A 21,331-nucleotide genomic window follows, 5' to 3' on the forward strand; every position below is an offset into this window, starting at 1 on the left:
AGTTTCCGCGGGCTATGATGTTTGCAGATGACACTGTGGTCTACAGTGAGAGTAGAGAGTCTGGAGGTATGCTCTGAAGAGATAAGGAATAAAAGCTGGTCGAAACAAGACATGATACACTTGAGGTATACAAGAGAGAAGAAGAAGAGAGGGTAGGTAGGTTGGAGTGGGTGGAGAGAAGTGTCCAGGTGATTTGTGAAAGAGGGTCAACAGCAAGACTGAAAGTTCAGCTTTACAAGATGATAGTGACACCTGCTGTGATGTACGGTTAGGAAACCAGTGGCACTGACAAAAAGACAGGAGGCCAAGCTGGGATTGGCAGAGATGAAGATGATTAGATTGTCACTGGGAGTGAGCAGGATGGACAGGATTAGAAAGGAGTACATCAGAGGGACAGCTCAGGTGGAGCAAAGTTAGAGATGGTTCGGACATGTACAGCGGAGGGACGGTGGATGTAGTGAGCAAAAGATGCTGAATATGGCGTAGCTGGGCAGGAGGAAAAGAGAAAGATGTCAGAGGAGGTTCATGGATGTAGTTTAAGAAGGCACGCAGTAGGGTTGGTGTGACAGAAGAGGATGCTAGAGATAGAGCGGCAGATGATCTGTTATGGCAAAGTGAAAATAATTTACATACAAATCTAAAAACAAATGCACAACAGCTGTCTTGTTGGCAGAGATTGTGCTTGTTTAAGAGCAAAGGAAAGTTAGCTAGACCTCGGAGTTTTGTCATTATGTGGTCACTGCTAATTGCTGCCTTGCAGCCCTGCCCTTCACTTCAGCCCAGCAGAGGTCATAACCTTGTCTCACCTCTGGCTGTTAATCACTCAGTGGAAAAAGCTGCTACATGCACTACAAGTCTCTCTTTTTTTTTAATCTTGAAACCTAATTTGTACCAGTAGTTCAAAAGTGTTTTTAATGTAAGCAAATGAAACATTTTGAAGCTTATAAAAATAATAAGATGCTCATTTGAACATTCAAATAGGACTTGTCACAAAAATCCACAGTGATGCTAAAATGAAGAAGTGAGAAGAAGTGAGAATTGTTTTCTAAAGGGTCACCACGAAGGGATCATTAGTGAAAATGAAGAATAAATACACTTTGACCATATTGTTAGAAAGAATGGGAAATTCTGTGTCACACACATATTTTCTTTGTTTGCAAAACATAAAGTCTCTCCAGTTGTTTCATGAGTTAAATATTAAGTACCATGAATGTGTATATTAGATGTGGAGAGCACTTGTACTTGTCTACATACACCACATCCTTACAGGAACAAGAGGTTTGAATGGGGAGGAGTATGAACTTATCTTTACATTGATACATTTTTCTGTTTTCTGGTATAAAGTAAATGTCAAAACACAGAACCTTGACTTGTAACAGACTACAGACCAGACAATGTCCCATACATGTTTGATAAATTTACTTTAATATATAAATATCTACATGCGGTCAGGAGCCAAGATCCTTGTCATTGCAGACGCTCCTCTCTTTTATGTTGTTTTGAACACTTCATTTACCCATTAACTTTTAAACAAAGTTTGCCCTCTAGTGGCAAAAAGACTGCACTGAGCATGAAGTCTTAGAATTATAGTTTCGTATCAACAACTGTTTAACAAACTAAAATCACTGCTTTGACCTACTTTACTTTACTTGGACTTACTCACTAAAAACAGCAACATGTACTAATCTAAATTCTGAAAAGAGAAATTCTCCCACATGTACTTTAAATAAAATAGTTGCTAATTTTATGTCAACTAATCCTGTAATCATCTTGTTTCTTTATGTGGTTTGTGTGCAAAGCTAAATTAACTTAAGCTTTTTAGGTAAATCTAGTGAAGTCAAAATGACAATATTTTACTCTAAGATCGAGCAGAGTACAGAAGCAGAAAGTGGCATGAAAAGAAAGACACAAGTAGTCAAACACATAAGGAAAGTACTTGAATAAACATACTCAGTTACATTCTACCACTTGGGTTTTAAACTGCCTTAAAATTTCTTCCCATTTTTAGATTAAACTCTATCACCTCTGTTTCTATATAGATATACAAACACATTACCTTCCTTAAATGTAAATCAGTGTACAAAGTCTGTATCTCCTTTCTTGAAAAGTTGTGTTGCTGCATTTTCTTTCTCCTACACATGAATTAAATGAAGAAAAAACATGTTCACTTAATGTTATTTTTTCTTTCTGTCCAGCAGCCGTTAAGATAAGTTAAGTTAAAGATAAGAATCTTTATAACGCAAGTAACAACATATTTGTACCTGTAATGTAATTAGACAAATTAGTATAGTAACATATTGCAAATGTTTTTCAAACTCTATAACTGAAAACTGTAATCTTACAGTAAGATGCTAGCGGGCAGAGCATACATGGAACGCCATAACCAAGTGGCATAGTATGCAGGAACACCCTTGATGACTATGGCCTAAGGTAAAAATGGGACACACCCCCTAGGATAAGAATGACCAACCTAAGATTCATTGTAACTTCCAGATACAAACGGACAAACTGGCAAAGGTTAAGCTGAGGAAGAAGGCCCCAGTGATGGGGAGCGATGTCAAGTGACAGCAAAATCAGGAAGAAGGAAGACAAGAAGCTTTACAAATACCAAGGGCTAAGAGAGTAGTTAGAGAAGATGTGGAGAGTGAAGGAAGTCCCTGAGGTAATCGAAGCACTCTGGGTCTCCCAAACTGGGCAGGTGGTTCCAACAGATCCCAGCAACGACACCCAAGATCTCTGTCCAGAAGAGTGCCGTCCTAGAAACAGCAAAGATACTGGGCCTCTTGGGCCTCTTGCTTAAAAGACAAACAAAAGACTATTTATTTATATTTTTATATTAGATATTTTCAGGTTCAGACATACAAACACAGTCACATTAACAGCTGTATTTTGATATATTTCAATATATGTCCCAGTTCAGTTTCACTCGATTTCAATAAATGAGACACAAATCCCCTTTGGAGTTGCGTCAGGAAGGACATCCTATGTAAATCTCTGCCAAATCAAACATGTAGAGCTACACTGTGGTCAGCAGCTGAAAGTAGTTTATTACTGATGAGGGGAAAGTGGCTCAGATCTGAAGGATGAGTGAAGAGTCAAGTGAGTTTTATGGTGTAGCAGAGGCAGTGCATTCACTGGCCCATCAGCCTGCAAAAAGCTCTTCTGTCAGCTGGATGCACAAAGTATGCTGTACAGCTGGTCTGCGGGCCACTCTTACCTTTGCTGTTGTTGGTGAGAGCCAACCATAGAGAAGAGCAAAAATGATCACATACAGAGAGCTGAAGTGAAACATTAAAAACAATGAAAAGTGTCTGCTGCAGCATAAATGGAACATCTGTGCTTTTCATGTTGAACTTTTTTGTTTTGCAGTATTCCCATTCCCAGTGATTGTGAACATGTCACCATTCATCAGATACGTTCCACAGATGCATAGTCGGGTTGTTGGAAAACTGCAAGGGAGCCCTCTCCCCCTCTGTCCAACCGGAATTGTTTACACAGGTGGGACACGTTTGCAGGACCATAAAGCCAGCTTCACGGGACAAAGTAACAGGTTAAGCGCTGAGCTTTGAGCCATCATAGTTACACACTCTCACAAATAAAATAATGTGTTTTTTCAGGTAAAATTTAGCATTAAATCTTAGTTAGAAAATGTGCAGTAGTCATTTAATTGGCTCCCACTTCAATTCAAAATTGCCTTTAAAATCCTTTTATTAGATCATACAGCTCTCAGTGATTTGGTCTCCCAGTACATCTCTGACTTGCTCAGTGTCTAAGACCCAGTCAGACCTCTCAGGTCATCAAGTGCAGATCTTTTAATTGTCCCAAGAATTAGATGAAATGAGAGTCCAGGTCTTTGGAACAAGCCGCCTGCTGACCTGAGGTCAGCTAAAACTGTGTCTACACTCAAAAATAAATGTAACTTTTTATCTCACAGGCCTACACCCAGTAGCTGAGTGTTGTGTGTGTCTGTATAAACCTGTATTTTACTTCTTAGTAAAGTTTTATTTTGCAGTTTTCATGGTAAATTTACATTGTTGTTTTTTTTTTATATATATTCTGTGTTAAGTAACCATATGTAATAAGGTCAGGTACCAGAATACCTGCATTGTCAACGCCTGTCATGCACAAACTGACAATGAGCATCTTCATTAAGTCCCAACCCAATAGCAGCTTATTAATGCCAAAATAGGGGTTTCCTCTGGTGCAGCATGTTGGCCCATGGACAGTTATTTTTGCAGCTGACCTCATTAAATATGTATTTGTAGGAGTTTCCTTTTCAGACCCTTAAACAATACAAGATGCATGGAGACAACTGAGATATATTTTAAAGTGAGCTAAGTGAGCTTGCAGTGTTTAACTTTATTAGTCAAATTATAGAAATCAGTCCACAATGAACACAAGACCAATCATACAGCTCACACATTACTTTCATGTAGTGTGTTATTCTTCTTCACTCGGAGGTATACAACACTGCTGCACAACACTGGAGCAAGTCTAAATGAATCAGTTAACAGGACTCAAAAATCAGAATTGATATCTCAATCTAATAACTAGGACTGCATAGTATACAGAAAGGAAAAATAGTTAATGTGTAACTTACATGCCTGGGCGGGTCAGGAAATGACGGTATACGTTGTTTTCATGTTCTTCTCTACACAGCGTACAGGCCAGCTGTTACACCGATTTCAGGTTTAGACAACAGAATGGTTTATAATAAAGCAGCTGCTCCTCTGGTCCAAAATGTGGATGAATCCTGTCTGCACTTAAACCGTCAGATAAAGCTATAACATTACCATTAATCTAACTGATTAATTAATTAAAAAGCAGCAGAATTGTAAAACAATCGCCTCAGAATAAGTGAGGGAGAGACGACATCAAAGTTGGGGGCGGGGTGTCGTGAAAGAATGAGAGAAGACACACCCTGTGTGAAAGTAAACTGATGAAGATGGTCAGACAGGTGAGGACTAAACATTTTTTTAAGCTGTAATTTTATAATTTATGTAAAGTTTCAAAAAAATTCACAAAAACTTTTTTTAAATTTTATTTAAAGTAAGCCTGCACACTTGCATGTGACTCAGCTCCAACTTGGCACCATTAAAAAAATAATATTAATATAAAATTGTTTTTGTCGCATTATCTGATGAATATTATGGTCTGCTATGTGATACAGACCTTGAATCAGTTTTTGTGAGTAAAGTTTTAGCGTTTTAGTAGTCCGTTACTTAGCACTAATTAGCTGTACGTTAGGAATGCAGCTTTCTAACTAAGCTAGCTGATAAACTAGCATGTTTTCTTCCATAAAAAGTAACTTACCAAAAACAAATAAATAATTAAAAAACAAAAGCATGATGTTTGCCAAAACACTACATGTGGAAGCTTCAAGGCTTTTCTATAATGCTGGTTTAATTGTCATGGTGCAGAGTGTGTGTTGAAGTGAGGACCCAAATGCAGATACACTGAAAGATGGAGTTTGAAGCAAAAGTCCAGCCATTTATTCGCTGATAAAGTCCAAAATAAAAGGTAACTAAAATACACCGAGGGCTAATTAGGGGTGTGGAAAGGCCAGGTAACAAGAAACTGGTGAAAGTAATCAGTGATAACAAGACCAGGAAGGTAAAATAATCACAAAACACACAATGACTACAGAAATAAAGTTTGGAACTCTATAACTACTTGTCGCATGAAGGAAGTTAAATATATTCAGTTAAAGAGCTCTCTCTGCCTTGTAAACTTTTTTTGTTTTGTTGTATGTTGTTTTTTGGTTCTTGATACCTGATCAAAATTTTTGACTGTTAGGGTTCCTTTTGTGGACCTCAAATAGTGTTGTGCTTTTTGAAGTGGTGAGACTTTTTGTCTCTCATACAACCTCAACTACTAACCAGAATCGTTTTTTTATTCTCAGTTAGTCATTGAGGTCTGCAGACGACAGTTTCGAATGTCCAGACTCTTTTCACTAAGGATGAATTCTTATGTTTACTTATGTGCTTTGTTGTTCTTGTGTTTACTTTTTGGATCACACATCAGTACATCCAGACCTGATATATTAATATATAATATTAATCCCCTCCACGAATCACTACCTTATGTGGTGTCCCTGGGATCCCAGGGGCTATGTTGTCCAGGGTCTTTTGCCCCCCAGTAGGGTCTCCCATGGCAAATTGGTCCTGGGTGAGGGACCAGACAAAGAGCGATTCAGACGACCCTATGAGTGAAAGACCAAGGGAACAGTTCACTTTGCCTGGGATAGGGTTACCGGGGCCCCGCACTGGCGCCAGGCTGGGGCAGGGTGCCCAAGCATCTGGTCAGGGCACAGCCCGAAAGAGGGATATGGGCCCACCACCTGGAGGAGGTGCCGTAGGGGTTGGGTGCAATGTGTGCCAGGCGGCAGCCAGGAGCGGAGGCCCTGGCGGAATGATCCCCCGGCTACCAAGACTAGCAATTCTGACATGAAACATCACCTCTCTGATATAGTCAGGCTCACCTCAAACATGGCCTGGGCTCTGGAACCATTCTCCTGGAGAGGGGCTGGTCTCAGTCTGGAGTTCCCCTTGGTGAGAGGATCCCCTCGGCTTGCTGCCTGTACGTTGGACGTTTCTCCTGGTGAACGAGAGGGTTTGTTCCCTGCGCCTTCGGGTCGGGGAACGGGTCCTGACTGTCGTCTGCGCTTAGTGGTGGTTCAGAGTACCCAGCCTTTTTGGAGTCCCTGGGTGGGGTGCTTGAGGGTGCTCCACCTGGGGACTCTATTGTCCTACTCTGAGACTTCAATGCTCTTGTGGGCAACGACAGTGAGACCTGGAGTGGCGTGATTGGGAGGAACGGCCTGCCTGATCTGAACCTGAGCTGTGTTTTGTTGTTGGACTTCTGTGCAAACCACAGTTTGTCCATAACGAACACCATGTTAGAACATAAGAGTGTCCATAAGTGCATGTGGCACCAGGACACCCTAGGCCGCAAGTCAATGATAGATTTTGTAATAGTTTCACCAGACCTGCAGCCATATGTTCTGGAGACTCGTGTAAAGAGAGGGACTGAGCTGTCAACTGACCACCACCTGGTGGTGAGTTGGATCAGGTGGTGGAGGAGGATACTGGACAGACCTGGCGCACCTAAACGTATAGTGAGGGTGCTCTGGGAACGCGTGGCAGAGGCCCCAGTCCGCAAGATCTTCAACAGCATTCAGAGGGAGAGTGGGGACATTGAGTCCGAATGGACCATGTTCTACACCTCCATTGCCGAAGCCACTGCACTGAGCTGCGGCCACAAGGTGGTTGGTGCCTGTCGTGGTGGTAACCCACAAACCAAATGGTGCCCACCAGGCTGAAGAAGGAGGCCGATCAAGCTTAGTTAGCCTGTAGGAGTTCGGAGGCTGCTGATAGCTACCGTTAGGCCAGGATGTTGTAGGGCTGTCTTGGTTGACATGCCTCTGTAGTGTTGCGTGGAGATCAGGGGCGGTACCTCTGGATTGGCAAACCGGGATGGTAGTTCCTATCTTTAAGAAAGTGGAGCAGAGGGTGTGTTCCAACTATAGGGGGATCACACTCCTCATCCTCCCTGGGAAAGTCTATGCCTGACGAGTTCCTGCCCCAAGTGGAGGAGTTCAAGTACCTCAGGGTCTTGTTCACGAGTGACGGGAGAAGGGAGATCGACAGAAGAATTGGTGCTGCTGCTGCTGCAGTGATGCGGTCGCTGTACCGGCCTGTCGTGGTAAAGAGAGAGCTGAGTATAAAAGTGAATCTCTCGATTTATCGGTCGATCTACGTCCCTACCCTCACATGGGGTCATGAGTCCGGAAGGTGGTTGCTGCCTGTCGTGGTGGTTACCCGCAAACCAAATGGTGGACACCAGAGGTGAAGGGAGCCACCAGGCTGAAGAAGGAGGCCTATCAGGCTTAGTTAGCCTGTAGGAGTTCGGAGGCCGCTGATAGGTACTGTCAGGCCAAGAGGGGCTCAGAGCAGAGCTGCTGTTCCTCCACATCGAAAGGAACCAGTTGAGGTGATTCAGGCATCTCATAAGGATGCCCCCTGGGTGCCTTCCGGGTGAGATGTTCCGGATACCTCCCACTGAGAGACGGCCCCAGGGCAGACCCAGGACACGCTGCTAAGGCTACTGCCCTCGCGACCTGGCCCCAGATAAGTGCAAGTATAAGTGCATGGATGGATAATATTTTTGTTTTTAATTTTGTTGCATTTTTAACTGCTGCAGCAAATGAATTTCCTAAATCTAGAAAAAATACAGTATATCTTATCTTATACAGAGATTACCATGGTTGACACTTTTCTCGTGCCAAAGTATAATGAAGATTGGTAGAACCGTTGGTTGCCCGAGGGACATAATCTTGAAGCCTTTTCCAAAAATCACTGGTAGGAAGCTAGTTTGATACTCCCTATAGAAGAAGTGATCATGTCCAGCTGCAGGTTTCGTCACTATCCGACCAAAATTACCTGAATCAGCAGCAAAAGAAGATCCAAACTACACTTCACGATTGAAAAACATCATCATTAATTCCCTCTTACTTTTGTTGTTTTGTTTCCACCATGATAAAATCACACTTCCGGCACAGCTCTCTCTCCCTCAGTGTACTTCAAGACCAGTTGACCATCTCAAATCTCTGTTTTCTGCATTATTCACTTGCTTATTACGCACCAGTCTACCGTTGTGTACAGTGCTGTCGGCCGTTATTTTTGTTTGTTTGTTTTGTCAAAAATGACCTCAGACAAGAAAGATGTCTATGAAGGTTCTCAGTCATCCAAGTCATTGTAGTCTAAGGAGCTTGGAAAGAAAAGCATCTGGACTTGGTGAAGAGTCCCAGATTTAAACCCTATGGGGGTGTCCCCAAGAGGGTCATGGACCCCTATTGATCCTCTACCTAATCACACGAGTCAAGGTGTGAAAATGGGTGTGGGCCACAATCAGCCAAGGTTTCGGGTGAACCCATTGTGAAACCTAGCCCCACCCTATTATGTGATCTACTGAGGTCAAATGGCCAAGGATTATGAGTAGACGTTAAGTCGTCTGGGAAGGCTCTCAAAACTGGATTATAGATGGCAGACAGTTGGTGTCGTAAGCAGTGTTTGTTAGGGTCCCTGGGTCGTTGACCCAGTGTTTTGTGTTTTTGGTTCTTTGATTTTGTTATTTCATTATATTCTAGCTTTGCTTTACAGGTTTTAGGATTATTCTTAGTTAAGGTTCTCTGGGTGGGGTTTGGTTAGAGTTTTAGTGTTTTGGTTTTCTGTCTGTTCCATAGTTGCTGTCTCCCCTGTCTGCTGTATTCCCACGTCAAGTCAGTGTCAGTGTCTGCCCTGGTCCCACGTCTCTGTTCCCTTTGTTATAGTGCCTGCCTGTGAGTCTGTGTTATGTTTCCTGTTTTACTTTGAAAGTCCATGTCTGATGTTAATGTGTCTGGTTTTGCTTCCCCTTGTCTCGTTAGGCCTGATTTGCCCCAGCTGTGTTTCCCTCCTGTTACCCATTCCCTGATTGCTCCCTCTATGTATTTAAGCCCTGTGTTTTTTTGTGTCTGTGTCGTGATCTACTCTCATTTATGCTGTGTTTTCTGTCTGTCTGGTCATGTAAGTTTATTTGGATTTTTGGATTTTTGTTACGTTTTGCCACTTTTTGCCATCCAGCAATAAAAAGCTGAGTTTGAGTTACTTTCCGCCTCCGAGTGTCTGCACTTTGGGTCCTTCTACTTCCACTCCTACCTGCACACAGCCTTAACCTGACAGTGTTGGGGAGTAACGGAATACATGTACCAGCGTTACGTATTTAAAATACGAAATATGAGTAACTGTATTCCGTTACAGTTACCGTTTAAAAGGGTGGTATTCACAATACAGTTATTTTGTTGAAATAAATGGATTACACGGCAGTATTTTCCTGTTTCATATGTTAGGCTATGACATCTCTATTTTTGGTCATTCCACGCCGGTGGAAACCCAAACAAAACACGCATTAAGAGGCTCTAATGCCTGTGTCTCAATCTCGCGGCCCATGTCACCCCTACTTGCAGCCTGCATAATGACGTGAAGAAAAAATTTTTTTTAATTATTCACAAAAATGATTTAATATGAAGGCAATCGGCAGAGTGTTACAGGCATAGCCCTAAAGAATGTAGCCTCATGGGCAGTGTAGTCCGTGCTGCAGGGAGAATGGACTGCCATACCCGCTGTGTGTGTGTGAGCGCGAGGAAGGGAGAAAAAGGAGAGTGGAAAGTAGTTGTCACCACCTCTAATTTTTCATGTGTGTGAGCGAACACACAAACTCCCTGAGCGGTCCCTTGGACCACTGTGAGCAACATTAGACGTGTGCACTGTGGTCACACCAACATCAAATCCATCCAAGTTTCATGGTTTATTAAAATAATCAAATTACAGCATTTACATTTATGTTAGACTACTTTTAATTAACTGCTTTAGCCCACTTACAATGAAAATGTAAAAAAATCTTGTTCATGACCTGTGTAGCATGTTAACACTATTGTAAGTAAAAATAACTTGAACTCCAATTTTGAAAACACAACTTTCTTTTTTTTTTTTTAATAAAGCTCTGACTTGTATTATGAGTATGAGTCTGTGGTCTGGGAGAGAGTATGTAACTCTCTGTCTGCAAAATACAGTATATGATGACCAATGTTGGGCAATTAATTATATAGTTACTTCTTCAAAAAAGTAACTGAGTTTTGCAAACAAAGTTTTGCAAGCAGCTGTTTACCTAAAAATGCAGCCAAGGCGTTTTTTTTAAATAAACATTTCAAACTATTTACAGAACAATCAGCTGTTCTGCATCACATTTGATGCCACACAAATTATTTGTGCCACTCCAAAATAATTTCTGTCCACTATGAGATGAAGGAGAACAACAGCCTGATACCTGCAGGCCTGACAACAGGAGATGTATCACTGCTGTAACACCTGTAACATTCAGCAGTCGCCTCATTGTTCTGACACACACAACAAAACTATTGACTACACTACACACTAACTACACAAGATTTGCGCTAAACTTCGCAAATCTCTCAAAGTCAAAGTCAAAGTCAACTTTATTGTCAATTCTGCCACATGTACAGGACATACAGAGAATAGAAACTACGTTACTCTCAATCCCTAGATAATCTCAAAACACCGCCGTCAATCTTAAAACTTCCCCCTTTCCTAAACAACTTGCCATATCATTTTTTGATTGGTGGACATGGTACTTTTTTTTCGACCAATAGGAAAGGGTGGGGTTTTTTGGTTTTGTTTTTGCTCACTAGTGATGGGATTTCCAGCTCTTTTTAGAGAACCGGCTCTTTCGGCTCCCAACCGGCTCTTCAGGTTGTTTTGTTGCTTTAATTAATTTATTATTAACAACAATCTAAAATTATGCACAAAAGGAATTACTAATGTAAAAAAAAAGTGGTTTTATTTATATATGTTTATATATAAATATATACAGTGGCCCTTAGAGGCAAAGCACGTACAAACTCCAAAACACATTTCTAGCGTTAACTGAACTTCCAAAACAGAGCTACCTCGATCACTTAAATTACACAATTGAAAGCATAAGTGTATTGTTTGTGTATTTATACACATCGTTGGTACTTCCTGGCTTGTGTAGCCACTAGGTAACAAAAGCTCAGCACTGCGCCCTAGCATCCTGGAGCACTTCTGTTGTGTTTTGTACGTGCTATGGAGTTTTTACGTGTTTTGTGCTTTGTTTCTTGCGGCCACCGTAAATATACTTTGTTTACATAAAACCTCTTTCTGGAACAAATGGTAAGCATTTTAAATTGTTATGCAATATAATAAATATATTATCAAGAGCAGTTTGTCAAAATTTGTCAAGGCTAATTGGCAGGTGGACTCAAGCACAGGACTCTCAGAGATCACAGTTCAGTGCGTTTATTTACAATAAGAAAATATATTTGCAATAATCAGAGTGGAAAAGGGGGAATGGTTGCAGGGGGTTCCAGGGAGGAAGGGAATCCACACATCCAGTATTTACAGATTACACTTTCTCAGTTCACCGTTAGGTAGGGATGGGAATTGATAAGATTTTCACGATTCCGATTCCATTTTTGATTCTGTTTAACAATTCGATTCTTTATCGATTCTCCTATCATATTCATATTTTTTAAAAAGGAGAACACACAGGTCGATTAGCTTAGAACTTTGTTTTATATCTTCTCTTTGAACAAGATAAGAATTTAGGAGTAACATGGCCTTACAAACCCAACAGTGAGATCTTAAGAGATCCACAACCTACGGCTCTTTGATAGGGTGTCACGGTGTAAAATATTAATAAAATAAATATTCTTCTGTAGCAATAACAAAGTATAACATAAATTATTCTGTAGCAATTACACAAAAGTGTCCAATTAAACACATTCACTTACCGAAAATCGGGGGCATCTACTGTGGAAAATGGATGCAAGCCTTTAACCACAAACTTAGTCACTGCTTGGTGACATTCGTCTATCCTGGCCTGAAAGGAGACGCTACCGGTAGACTGCAGCGAGAACTGCCAGCATCTGAGCCAGACTCTGTCTGTCTCTCTCATCATGGTCATCTAAATGCACAGTAATGGCAGGTTTTGCAATAAGGCAGATCGCGCTAACATAATATGCAATGTTAGTTGATTATTTACCTGCCGTATTAACGGGAGAGGACGTGCAAACGTTACCGCTGCTGCTGGGTTGAGATTCACGAGTCCGGAGCGGAATTAAAAACACGACATTCATTTAAGGTTATCTTGTTGTTTCCTCCCTTTAATGAAATATCTACTTTGCAAGTATTGCAAGTTGCACTGTTGTCATCCGTTCTCGTAAATTATAACCAAACTTTTGAGCGTTTGTGCCGCTTAGGCACCATGTTTCCTGCCAGGTAAATGACGCTATGCAACGTGGTGACGTCATTCGAGGCTACTGGAATCGATAGGGGAATTGTGTGCAAAAATGGCAAACAATTCAATTTAATTGAAAGAGTAGGGACCCGGTCCCTAATCATGAGGACCAGGTGGTTGGTTAGCGCAGATGTGTTCGGCCAGAGGCAAGAACCCATGATGAGTCCCGCTCTCGAACACAGAGACAAACAAACAAGCCAAGAAGGACTGAAGGACCATGACAAACTTAGGTTACTCATATTGGTTTGCTTGTGATCGTTTGCAATAACATTAGTTCTTACTTCTTGGCTAATGCTAACTGAATGCTCAGTCAATGTAACTGGTCAGTTGCACCAACAATGTTACAATGGTGTCGGAACACCAACACAGGGATATCAGATCGTGCTCCTTCCTTAAACTGTTTTTTTAAAGATACAAAACTGCCTATTGTTCCTGTTAGAGGATGGGATTTTTAAACAATTTTGTGATATTCAGAGTATTGTAATAACATACTGTATATTGTGATTTATCAGCTTTTTTAATGGCAAATTTATTTTGCAGCAAAATGAGATTGTCAAGCATATCAACACTGCTACTAAAACCTGCCATATATGTTGCCAGGAGTCAGTCTGCTATCAGTCTGATATCTGTCTGCAATTAAATGGGGTCAAGTTGGCAATTACATGCAATGTGTTTCAGATAATACAGCAATTAGCTGTGATAAATCACCAAATGTTGCTTAAATGTTGCTGTCTGCATAGACAGAAGTTCACATTTAATTATTACCAGCTAGCAGTCAGTTAGGTTAAGTTCTGCGACTAGTGCTCATTGACAAAACCTCATTCAGACTGTTGATTGTTGCCAATCTGTCTGGATTTATAAATTAGACTGTAGTTATTTGCAAACCTTCAACAATTCGATTGCAGTCATATTGCCATGCAAAATACTGCGATACTATGCTGTATCAATTTTTTTCATGCAGACTTTTTCATAATCATTATGTCAGCGTTGTCTCTTTGATATTTGATATCAAAGACATGCGACCTAATCCAAAATGGGTTAGTTTTAAATTCTTGAATTCAAATTCACTACATCACCAGCTGTTAGTACACTTAGAACAATAGTCTAAATTATTCATGTTTTATAATGCTGCAAATCTTAACAACAGTAAGGTTTGTAAATGCAAGTTTCACAAGTAAAGTACTTTTTGTGTGGTCTGCTGAAATATGATGAAGTTGGCTTCATTGGTTCGTTGGTTCTTGTCCTCATGTACTGTGTTGTAGTATTCATTAGTTATGAAATATTCCCGGTCAGTTGGTTCAAGAAAATGAAGACAATCCATTGAACTAAACACAAAAACAAAATGCCAGCAGAACCACAGAACTTGGTAGATCGGGGCAGTGCTCCAGTTCAGCCTCCACTCATGAAACTTTAAATGCCACTGAATGCCATGGTGATTCGGTCGGACAAAAATGTTATCTTTAAATAACATTAAAAAGAAATCTAATGCTGCAGCAAAGATGAACTGTAATTGTGATAGCATGTAGCTATCTATAATTCAGAGCTGGGGCTGTGATATTAACTTAAGAGTGAACCCTTTGCATTTAAATGACATATTTGCAGGGGAAGTTTTGCATGTAGGTGCTCTTGCAGATAGTAAATGAACAGTGATGGGAATCAGTCAGCTGCACCGTGGACCATGTGTGCATGCGTCTTCCTTTCCTCTCATTCAGCTGTTTTAAAACGACACCTCCCCCCTCCTTCCCAAACCCTGCTCCCACTCCGAGTGCAGTCATTTCTAGTGCAGAGAAATGTCCCTGGTGACACAGAGGGATGACGCAGGCTCTCTCTTCTTTCTGTTTCACCTCTCCCCCCCACTAACATCATCTTTTTCCTCTTTTGACTCGCTCTCCCATGCTTTTTTTTTTTTTTGCTCTGGCGCTCCCTCTTTCTCCATTTCCTCTCACTGTCTCCCTTTCCTCCTCCCTCTCCTCCTCCCTCTCTCTCATTCTGGCTCTCTCTCTCTCTCTCTCTCTGCTCCGGCACTGCAGTGCTGATTGTGATTGCACAGACACTCACACACACACACACACTCATTCACGCACACACACACACAGAAGCGTAGCTGAGAGGCAAGGACTGCAGCAGCATGCACCAACCACGGCTGAGCTGTTCAGGGACTTGAGGAAGGAGAAGTGAGGAGAGAAAATAGTGGACTATCTCACACCAGCCTGCATGTGCATCTTGCAGCGGTAGGAACGATGCATTTCAAGAGCGGACACCTTATGTTATCCGGCCTCCTCTGCACTGCCTCTGCATCCCATTCACCCTGCTCCTCCCACTCCAACTCTTCCTCCTCCTTGTGTCTACAGCATCATTAGACAGGACTACAGATTGACCGGGACTGGCGAGTGGTGGATGGTCAGGTTTTGCCCCGGCTGAAGGATTCTGCTATGCTACACACACATCACTGATGGTTGGATTGTAACTGACATTTGGAGCTAGACGATAACACACGACCTGCGAGGAATCTTGGATGTGCGTGTCATTCTTTACCAGTGTTGTAATTGGCGCATTTCTTCTTTTTAGCCGGTTGTTTTTGCCATCTCTGAGACTGGCTAGCAGGCACTGCAGCATCAGGACCGCAACACCATGAATTGGTAGGGCATGAGGACCCAGGGGCAACCCGAAGGAAGGGCTTGAGTGTTTCCATTGCTACCATTGCTGCTGAGGTGCTTATCTTGATTTTTTTTTCCCAGAAAAGTGTGCCTGGTGGGGGCTGGGGTGGGTGGTGACAGCACAGGTACCTAGGCCCCTGCAGAGCAGAGCGGGTGGCTCTTGCGTAGAGGAGGTAGGCAGGACGTCCTGTGGAAAAGGGGGGAAGAAGGGCTGGCTCGAGCATTGGGCTCCTGATAGTGGCTATTTTTGTCTCCTCTAGTTCAGTGATTGGGACAGCGGGTGGAAGAGAAGATGCTTATGGCCCGAGACACAGCGCGGGATGAAGCTCAAAAGCTACACAGGAAGTGGCTGAAGCACCAGGCCTTTATGGCAGAACTGGCCCGCAATAAAGAATGGCTGGCCAAGATAGAACAGGTGAGTGGAGGTGATCGAGGGCTGTTTGTGGAAAAGTGGGGGAGGGATGGGGAGGTCAAAGAGGCAGAGCACGTGAGCCAAAGAGAGCACGTGACAAAGAAACGGTGTTGATGGTGGGTGTGGTGGCAGTAAAATCGAATAGGTGAAAGTGGGTGACATGTCATCACTCAGCTTGGGGACATCCTGAATTACAGTGTCAAGGTTACATTGCTACAGTAGCTGTGCTGTTTTCAGATTCACAGGTGGTGTGATCCCTGTGGTTCTTTTGCCTCTTGATGCAGACATTTGACCAGCCTGCTCAGTTATGGAGGTTACAGTGATTCATACAGAGGACATTTAAACATGTGCAGCAGTTATGGACACACATGCAGAAAGTGCAGACACTGTAACTTGCTTGTATGTACTAATTTTATGTGACACAAGTGATATAGGGTCAGTTCACATCATTTTTTTTGTTCTGCTTTCCCATAATGCTTTGCTTTCCTGAAATCCTGACAGAGCAACATCCCATCCATACACAATGTTTTTCAGCTTAGATGTGCTCTAGGCCTGCATTGAAATCTGCTGGTTTAAATCACCGGTACATTATATGTGACATTTTAAATGTTAGTAGTAAATACGAAAAAAGTTTGAATAAATTGCAGTTTTGCACATATTTTGGATACAGTTTTTGTCTTGAGTACAGTATAACACTGTTTGATACTTAAATTATTTTATTGACTCTGACTCCATATGCACTGTGCATGTGTAGTGATGTCATTTAATGCATTCAGATTGATGACCATCCACAAACACTGTGAACTGGTTGAATCAGGCAGTAGTTTGTCCCTCAAGCATCATATGAACATTAGCAAAATGTCATCCAGAAACTACTGCAGTCTTCTAAGGGCTCCATTTTAAGTACTTTAATCACTATTTTTTCCATATTCTGAAAAAAAGGAAGGTTAATGAGCGGATTTCTCATTTCCTATCATACAAAAACCATCATTACTTTGTCTCTTATTGTGTAACGGGTGTTCTGGCAGCAATGTTTTTGACTATTTGATGTCCACAGCAGATGAGTTGCTTCTATCAGATTATGTGAATATATTCATCTGCAGTAGAAATAAATAAATAAGAGAAATTCAGACATTTACCTTTCAGTATGTTTAAGTCATTCATTTTTATTGAATGCATAAAGAAATTAATTGCTTTTAAATTATTAGAGCTTTTTTGTAGGATATATTGAATTATTAGATATTCATAGGGTGACAGTGTAACCAATTGTAAGCACAACCCTTGCAGACAAATCTTACAATGGTATAATGAGGAAATCCTCATTAGCCATCTTGGTTGTCCATGTGTGAAATGCATTTTAAGGTTCATTGTGCTATAGTCTAGACCCTCAGACTGAGACAGACACCTTAGCGTAGTTCAATAACGATGCAAACTAACAAAAACATAGTAGGACTTACATTTCTAGTAATCAGGCTTTTTGGAGATGTTGTTGATGCTGTGGACCAGGGATAGTTGGAGAATCCAAGCAGCCACACTCACTTGTGTTCTCATTAGGGTTATGTACTGTGGTGTAGAAGTGCAGGACACTATTTTTTCTGATCTTACCAGTTGAGCAGTGAACTACTGTAAAAATGTATTTCTACAAAAAGACTCAATTAATGTCACAACACAACTCAAACGACCTAATGTTGTCAAATAGATACAACTTAGGAGTCGTTGTGGTATCTCTTTATTAGAAAGAAATTTGGTTAACAGATTACAAGACAGACGTTGGCAGCTACAGCTTAACTGAGATCTCCCCATAGAAACCCTGTGTTGGACCTTTTGCTCTGTCAAATCTGTTTTGACCTTCATATTTACCTTTTTGGTTTGTATATTGTTCTGCCAAAACTGTACATTCAATCTTGACTTAGTGGGTTTAACTCAGTGTCTCTAGCTAGTAGTGAATGGTTCCAGCTTCTGAACTGCAAACACCTTTCTGCCACACATCTCAATCTTTGAATTCAGGTGTTTTCAGTCCCATTTCCACAGCTGGAAGCACTTTGGCGACAGTGGGAAGGAAAAACTCTCTTTTAACAGGAAGAAACCTCCGGCTGAACCAGGCTCGGGGAGGGGCGGGGCCATCTGCCGCGAGCGGTTGCGGTGAGAGAAGGAAATTAGGAACCACATTTAATAACTCAGCCACAGAGCAGCAGACCATGAAGTTGCCAACTCTTTGCTGACTCAGAGCCCCAAATTGGTGCTGGCGTTAACATCAACACAAAAACTGTGTGCCGAGAGTTTCTATGGCAGAGCAGCACCTGTAGGTGTAATCCATAGGTACACACACAACAATTATTTGTATTTGTTGTATTTGTGCAGAAAACTTTGTAAACCTGTTAAAATTTAATGTCTCCTTTAATAACAATATTTGTCATATTTGGTGATATCTAGTACACATAGTTTTGATAACTAAGATAAGTCTTTTAATCAATCTTTATGTATTCAAATGTGTTATTTATTAGTGTAATGTCATTTGGCAGCTACACTGATAAATGATACAATTATAACACAATATATGTATTCTGGTACTGCAGTAACTAGAATACAAATATTGTTTTAAAAACAGCACTGAGGCAGTTAAAGGATTAGGCTGGACATGTCTCAGGACCTGCCACTGCAATGTTTTTGTTCATTTTATTTATGCTTTCATGAGCTGCTTTACACAAGCTGGAGGTAGAACATAAAGTGAGACAGTTAAAACATACAGTAAAATCTTGAACCATTTGTGATCAGCTTACATTGCAGTTAAATTATATATTTCGTCCACCACTGGGATAGAAAACTGTTACATTAGAATGAAGGAATACACTTGATGTTCTGCCAACTGAGTTTATATAAGGATGGATATAATTATTAAGGCACAAGCACTGGTATACAATGTCCCTTTTTGAAGTCTTAATTTTAGCATTTTGGCTGTTGCCATCTTGTTTCTGTTGGAGCCAACAAGGGGCCATATTTGGACGAGAGGCATTCACGAACATTTGGTCTTCTTACTTGTATCTTTAATAAGACTGTTTTTTTGTACCGTTGAGCTTATTTTTGCTGTTAAGTTGAGTGTTTTTAACATAAGACTCAAAGGGGGTTGACTCATCTTTGGAGTTGGCTTCAAGTGGTTATTTGAAGAACTGCAGTTTATTAGCCTTGTAGATTGTTGCTTGGTTGTGCCTGTAATGTGAATCCACTTTTACCTCTAAAATGAAAACAGAATGAAATAGGATACTGCTTTTCTTCCAAATCAGTGCATTTGTTTTTAACCTTTCGTGCCAAACAGCAGAAAAACTGAAAGGACTGACACAGAGCGCAGAAGATGGCTACTCCATAAAAACTGTCTAACATGTGCTAACTGCCTTGATTTCCTGTGTTCCCGACAGTGACAGTTTAATCTACCTCTTAATCTACCCCAATGCTATCTCTGTCATTACCTGAGAGACACAGAAAAAAGATGTTGCTGTGCTGGGACCGGAGAACTCTGCGTCCTTTTGGAAGGGTTCCTGTATCAGGCCTTACCTCTGTTCTCTCACATTACTTAATCAGCAGAGCCACAAAGATCCATGTCGGCTCATATATGTGGAGGAACTGTGGGTGTTTCTCTCTTACAGTGGGTGGAATACTAGCTGACCTTGTGCTTTGTCTTGCTGTGGGCTCAGGGGTCAGTGGATTGTAAACAAACACTGTGGAAGTAACAAGCTGGAGAACATAGATCACTGAACGGACACAAATTAGGTAACTAAAAATGGATACCTAACAAATTGGTTATCTGTGTTTTGCTCAAGGTTGGTACCCAGTATATTTTTGCAGTGAGTTGAGATGAACATAGATTTGTTTATATGTCATATTCACAGACAGTGGACACTGATAATATACAAGTATTTCCAGCAGCTCCCCTTTTTTAACAATTGAGATCTAACAGGGGAAAAAACACTTGGACAAAACTGCTTCAGACATCTTAACATACGTGATGGATCAATTTCATGTGCCTGCTTTACATTCAAGCTCCTTGGATTGTTTAATCCAACATGGCGTGCTCAGACACAATGCTGTTTTTATTAGTACGGCAAGTCAGAAGAACCAATAGTGTCCTTATCCTGCCTGTGGCTACTATTTTCAGGTATTGTGCACCTGTTGGGAACTGGATTCAGTGACAGATTACAGATTTTTAATGATACATGATGAAAGACTGTTTCCCACTGTGTGGACAGTAAGGTTTCTGACTGTAACAGGGGTATAAGCTACTATTCATCATTCATTGGTACACTGAAAAAAATCCATGTTGGATTTATTTAATTCAATAGTGGACATTGGTTGCACACAACTGTTTTGCTTTGGCAGAAACTTAAACAACTGAGTTAAATCAACACAACTTATTCATATTCAATAAACCTGTGCATTTTGTGTTGATAAAACGCGACTGAAACATGTTTAGATGAAGTAAGGTGAGCTCTTGGAATATTTTAATCCTTCGTAATTTTGACATTTTATCTCAACACTATTCAATAACTTTTAACCCAGTACTACTTGGTCACTCAAATACTACATGTTGTCTTCATATTACATAATGTTCAACAAAGTTTAGAGTCTGGTTAACATGAATGGATCTATTGAACAACTATCATCCTTCTATCTTTATCTAGGTTGCAGGAGGGGCTGGGGCATAACCCAGAAGTGATAGGGTAAGAGGCAGAGTACACCCTGGACAGCTTACCAGTCTATCACATAGAGACAAACAACCATTTGCACTTATATTCACAGGTAATTTAGAATCCAATTAACCTAACCCTAATTCTAACGACTGCATGACTTTTAACTGTGGGAGGAAACCAGAACACCCAGAGAGAAACCAATGCAAACTAGCCAGATTGTGGATTTGAACCCAGGCCCTTCTTCCTGTGAGGCAACAGCGCTAACCACCATGCCACCTGCTGCTTTAAAAAAAAAAAAAGCAGGAAAGCTATGATTTCAAGGCTTGATGCAGAATTTTTCTGTGCCTTTTTGTCCTTGACAGGTTAAACCACAATAAATAGCAATAGCATACACGTGGTGTGTGTGTAGTTGTCTGCCTCTTATAACTCCAGTGATTTTCCTGCAGTTTGAAATCTCTTGCGATCTTGTGAATTTCTTACTAGATTATATCATGTTATCTCAACAAGAACAAATTAAGTTGTTGAATTTCATACAGATCCTACATGATTTAATTACATTCAAGACAGAAACATGAAATTTTTGTGTTCAATTTACAAGGTAGACTTTTTTAATGTAACAGCCACCCAAGAGGCGCCTTCCTCAAACCACGATCCAAAGCGCGTGAGACTGAAATCCTGTGCGGTGTCGTGAGATTTAACATTGC

At 41.1% G+C, this 21,331-nt stretch overlaps 1 protein-coding gene and 1 long non-coding RNA gene across 3 annotated transcripts in view; one reads left to right on the forward strand and one right to left on the reverse strand.

Moving 5' to 3' along the window:
* Nucleotides 1-12,790, reverse strand: part of LOC308387630 — a 37,679-nt gene extending 24,889 nt beyond the window's left edge. The window contains exons 1-2 of the long non-coding RNA XR_013969976.1: nucleotides 12,622-12,790; nucleotides 12,371-12,543 (exon numbers count right to left, since the gene is read on the reverse strand). This is a non-coding gene — a long non-coding RNA (uncharacterized lncRNA). The remainder of the gene's footprint in view (nucleotides 1-12,370; nucleotides 12,544-12,621) is intronic.
* A 2,185-nt stretch (nucleotides 12,791-14,975) lies between these two features.
* Nucleotides 14,976-21,331, forward strand: part of sptbn4a (spectrin, beta, non-erythrocytic 4a) — a 31,970-nt gene continuing 25,614 nt past the window's right edge. The window contains exons 1-3 of one of the 2 annotated variants that reach the window (XM_080867803.1): nucleotides 14,976-15,515; nucleotides 15,620-15,706; nucleotides 15,794-15,948. In XM_080867803.1, the coding sequence (XP_080723929.1) occupies nucleotides 15,826-15,948 (123 nt within the window). In that variant the 5' untranslated portion in view covers nucleotides 14,976-15,515; nucleotides 15,620-15,706; nucleotides 15,794-15,825. Of the gene's footprint in view, nucleotides 15,588-15,619; nucleotides 15,707-15,793; nucleotides 15,949-21,331 lie in introns of both variants that reach the window. The other variant, XM_080867802.1, reaches the window with a different exon arrangement.

This window comes from Rhamphochromis sp. 'chilingali' (genome assembly GCF_963969265.1).
Source record: "Rhamphochromis sp. 'chilingali' genome assembly, chromosome: 19".
NCBI classification, from domain to species: Eukaryota; Metazoa; Chordata; class Actinopteri; order Cichliformes; family Cichlidae; genus Rhamphochromis; species Rhamphochromis sp. 'chilingali'.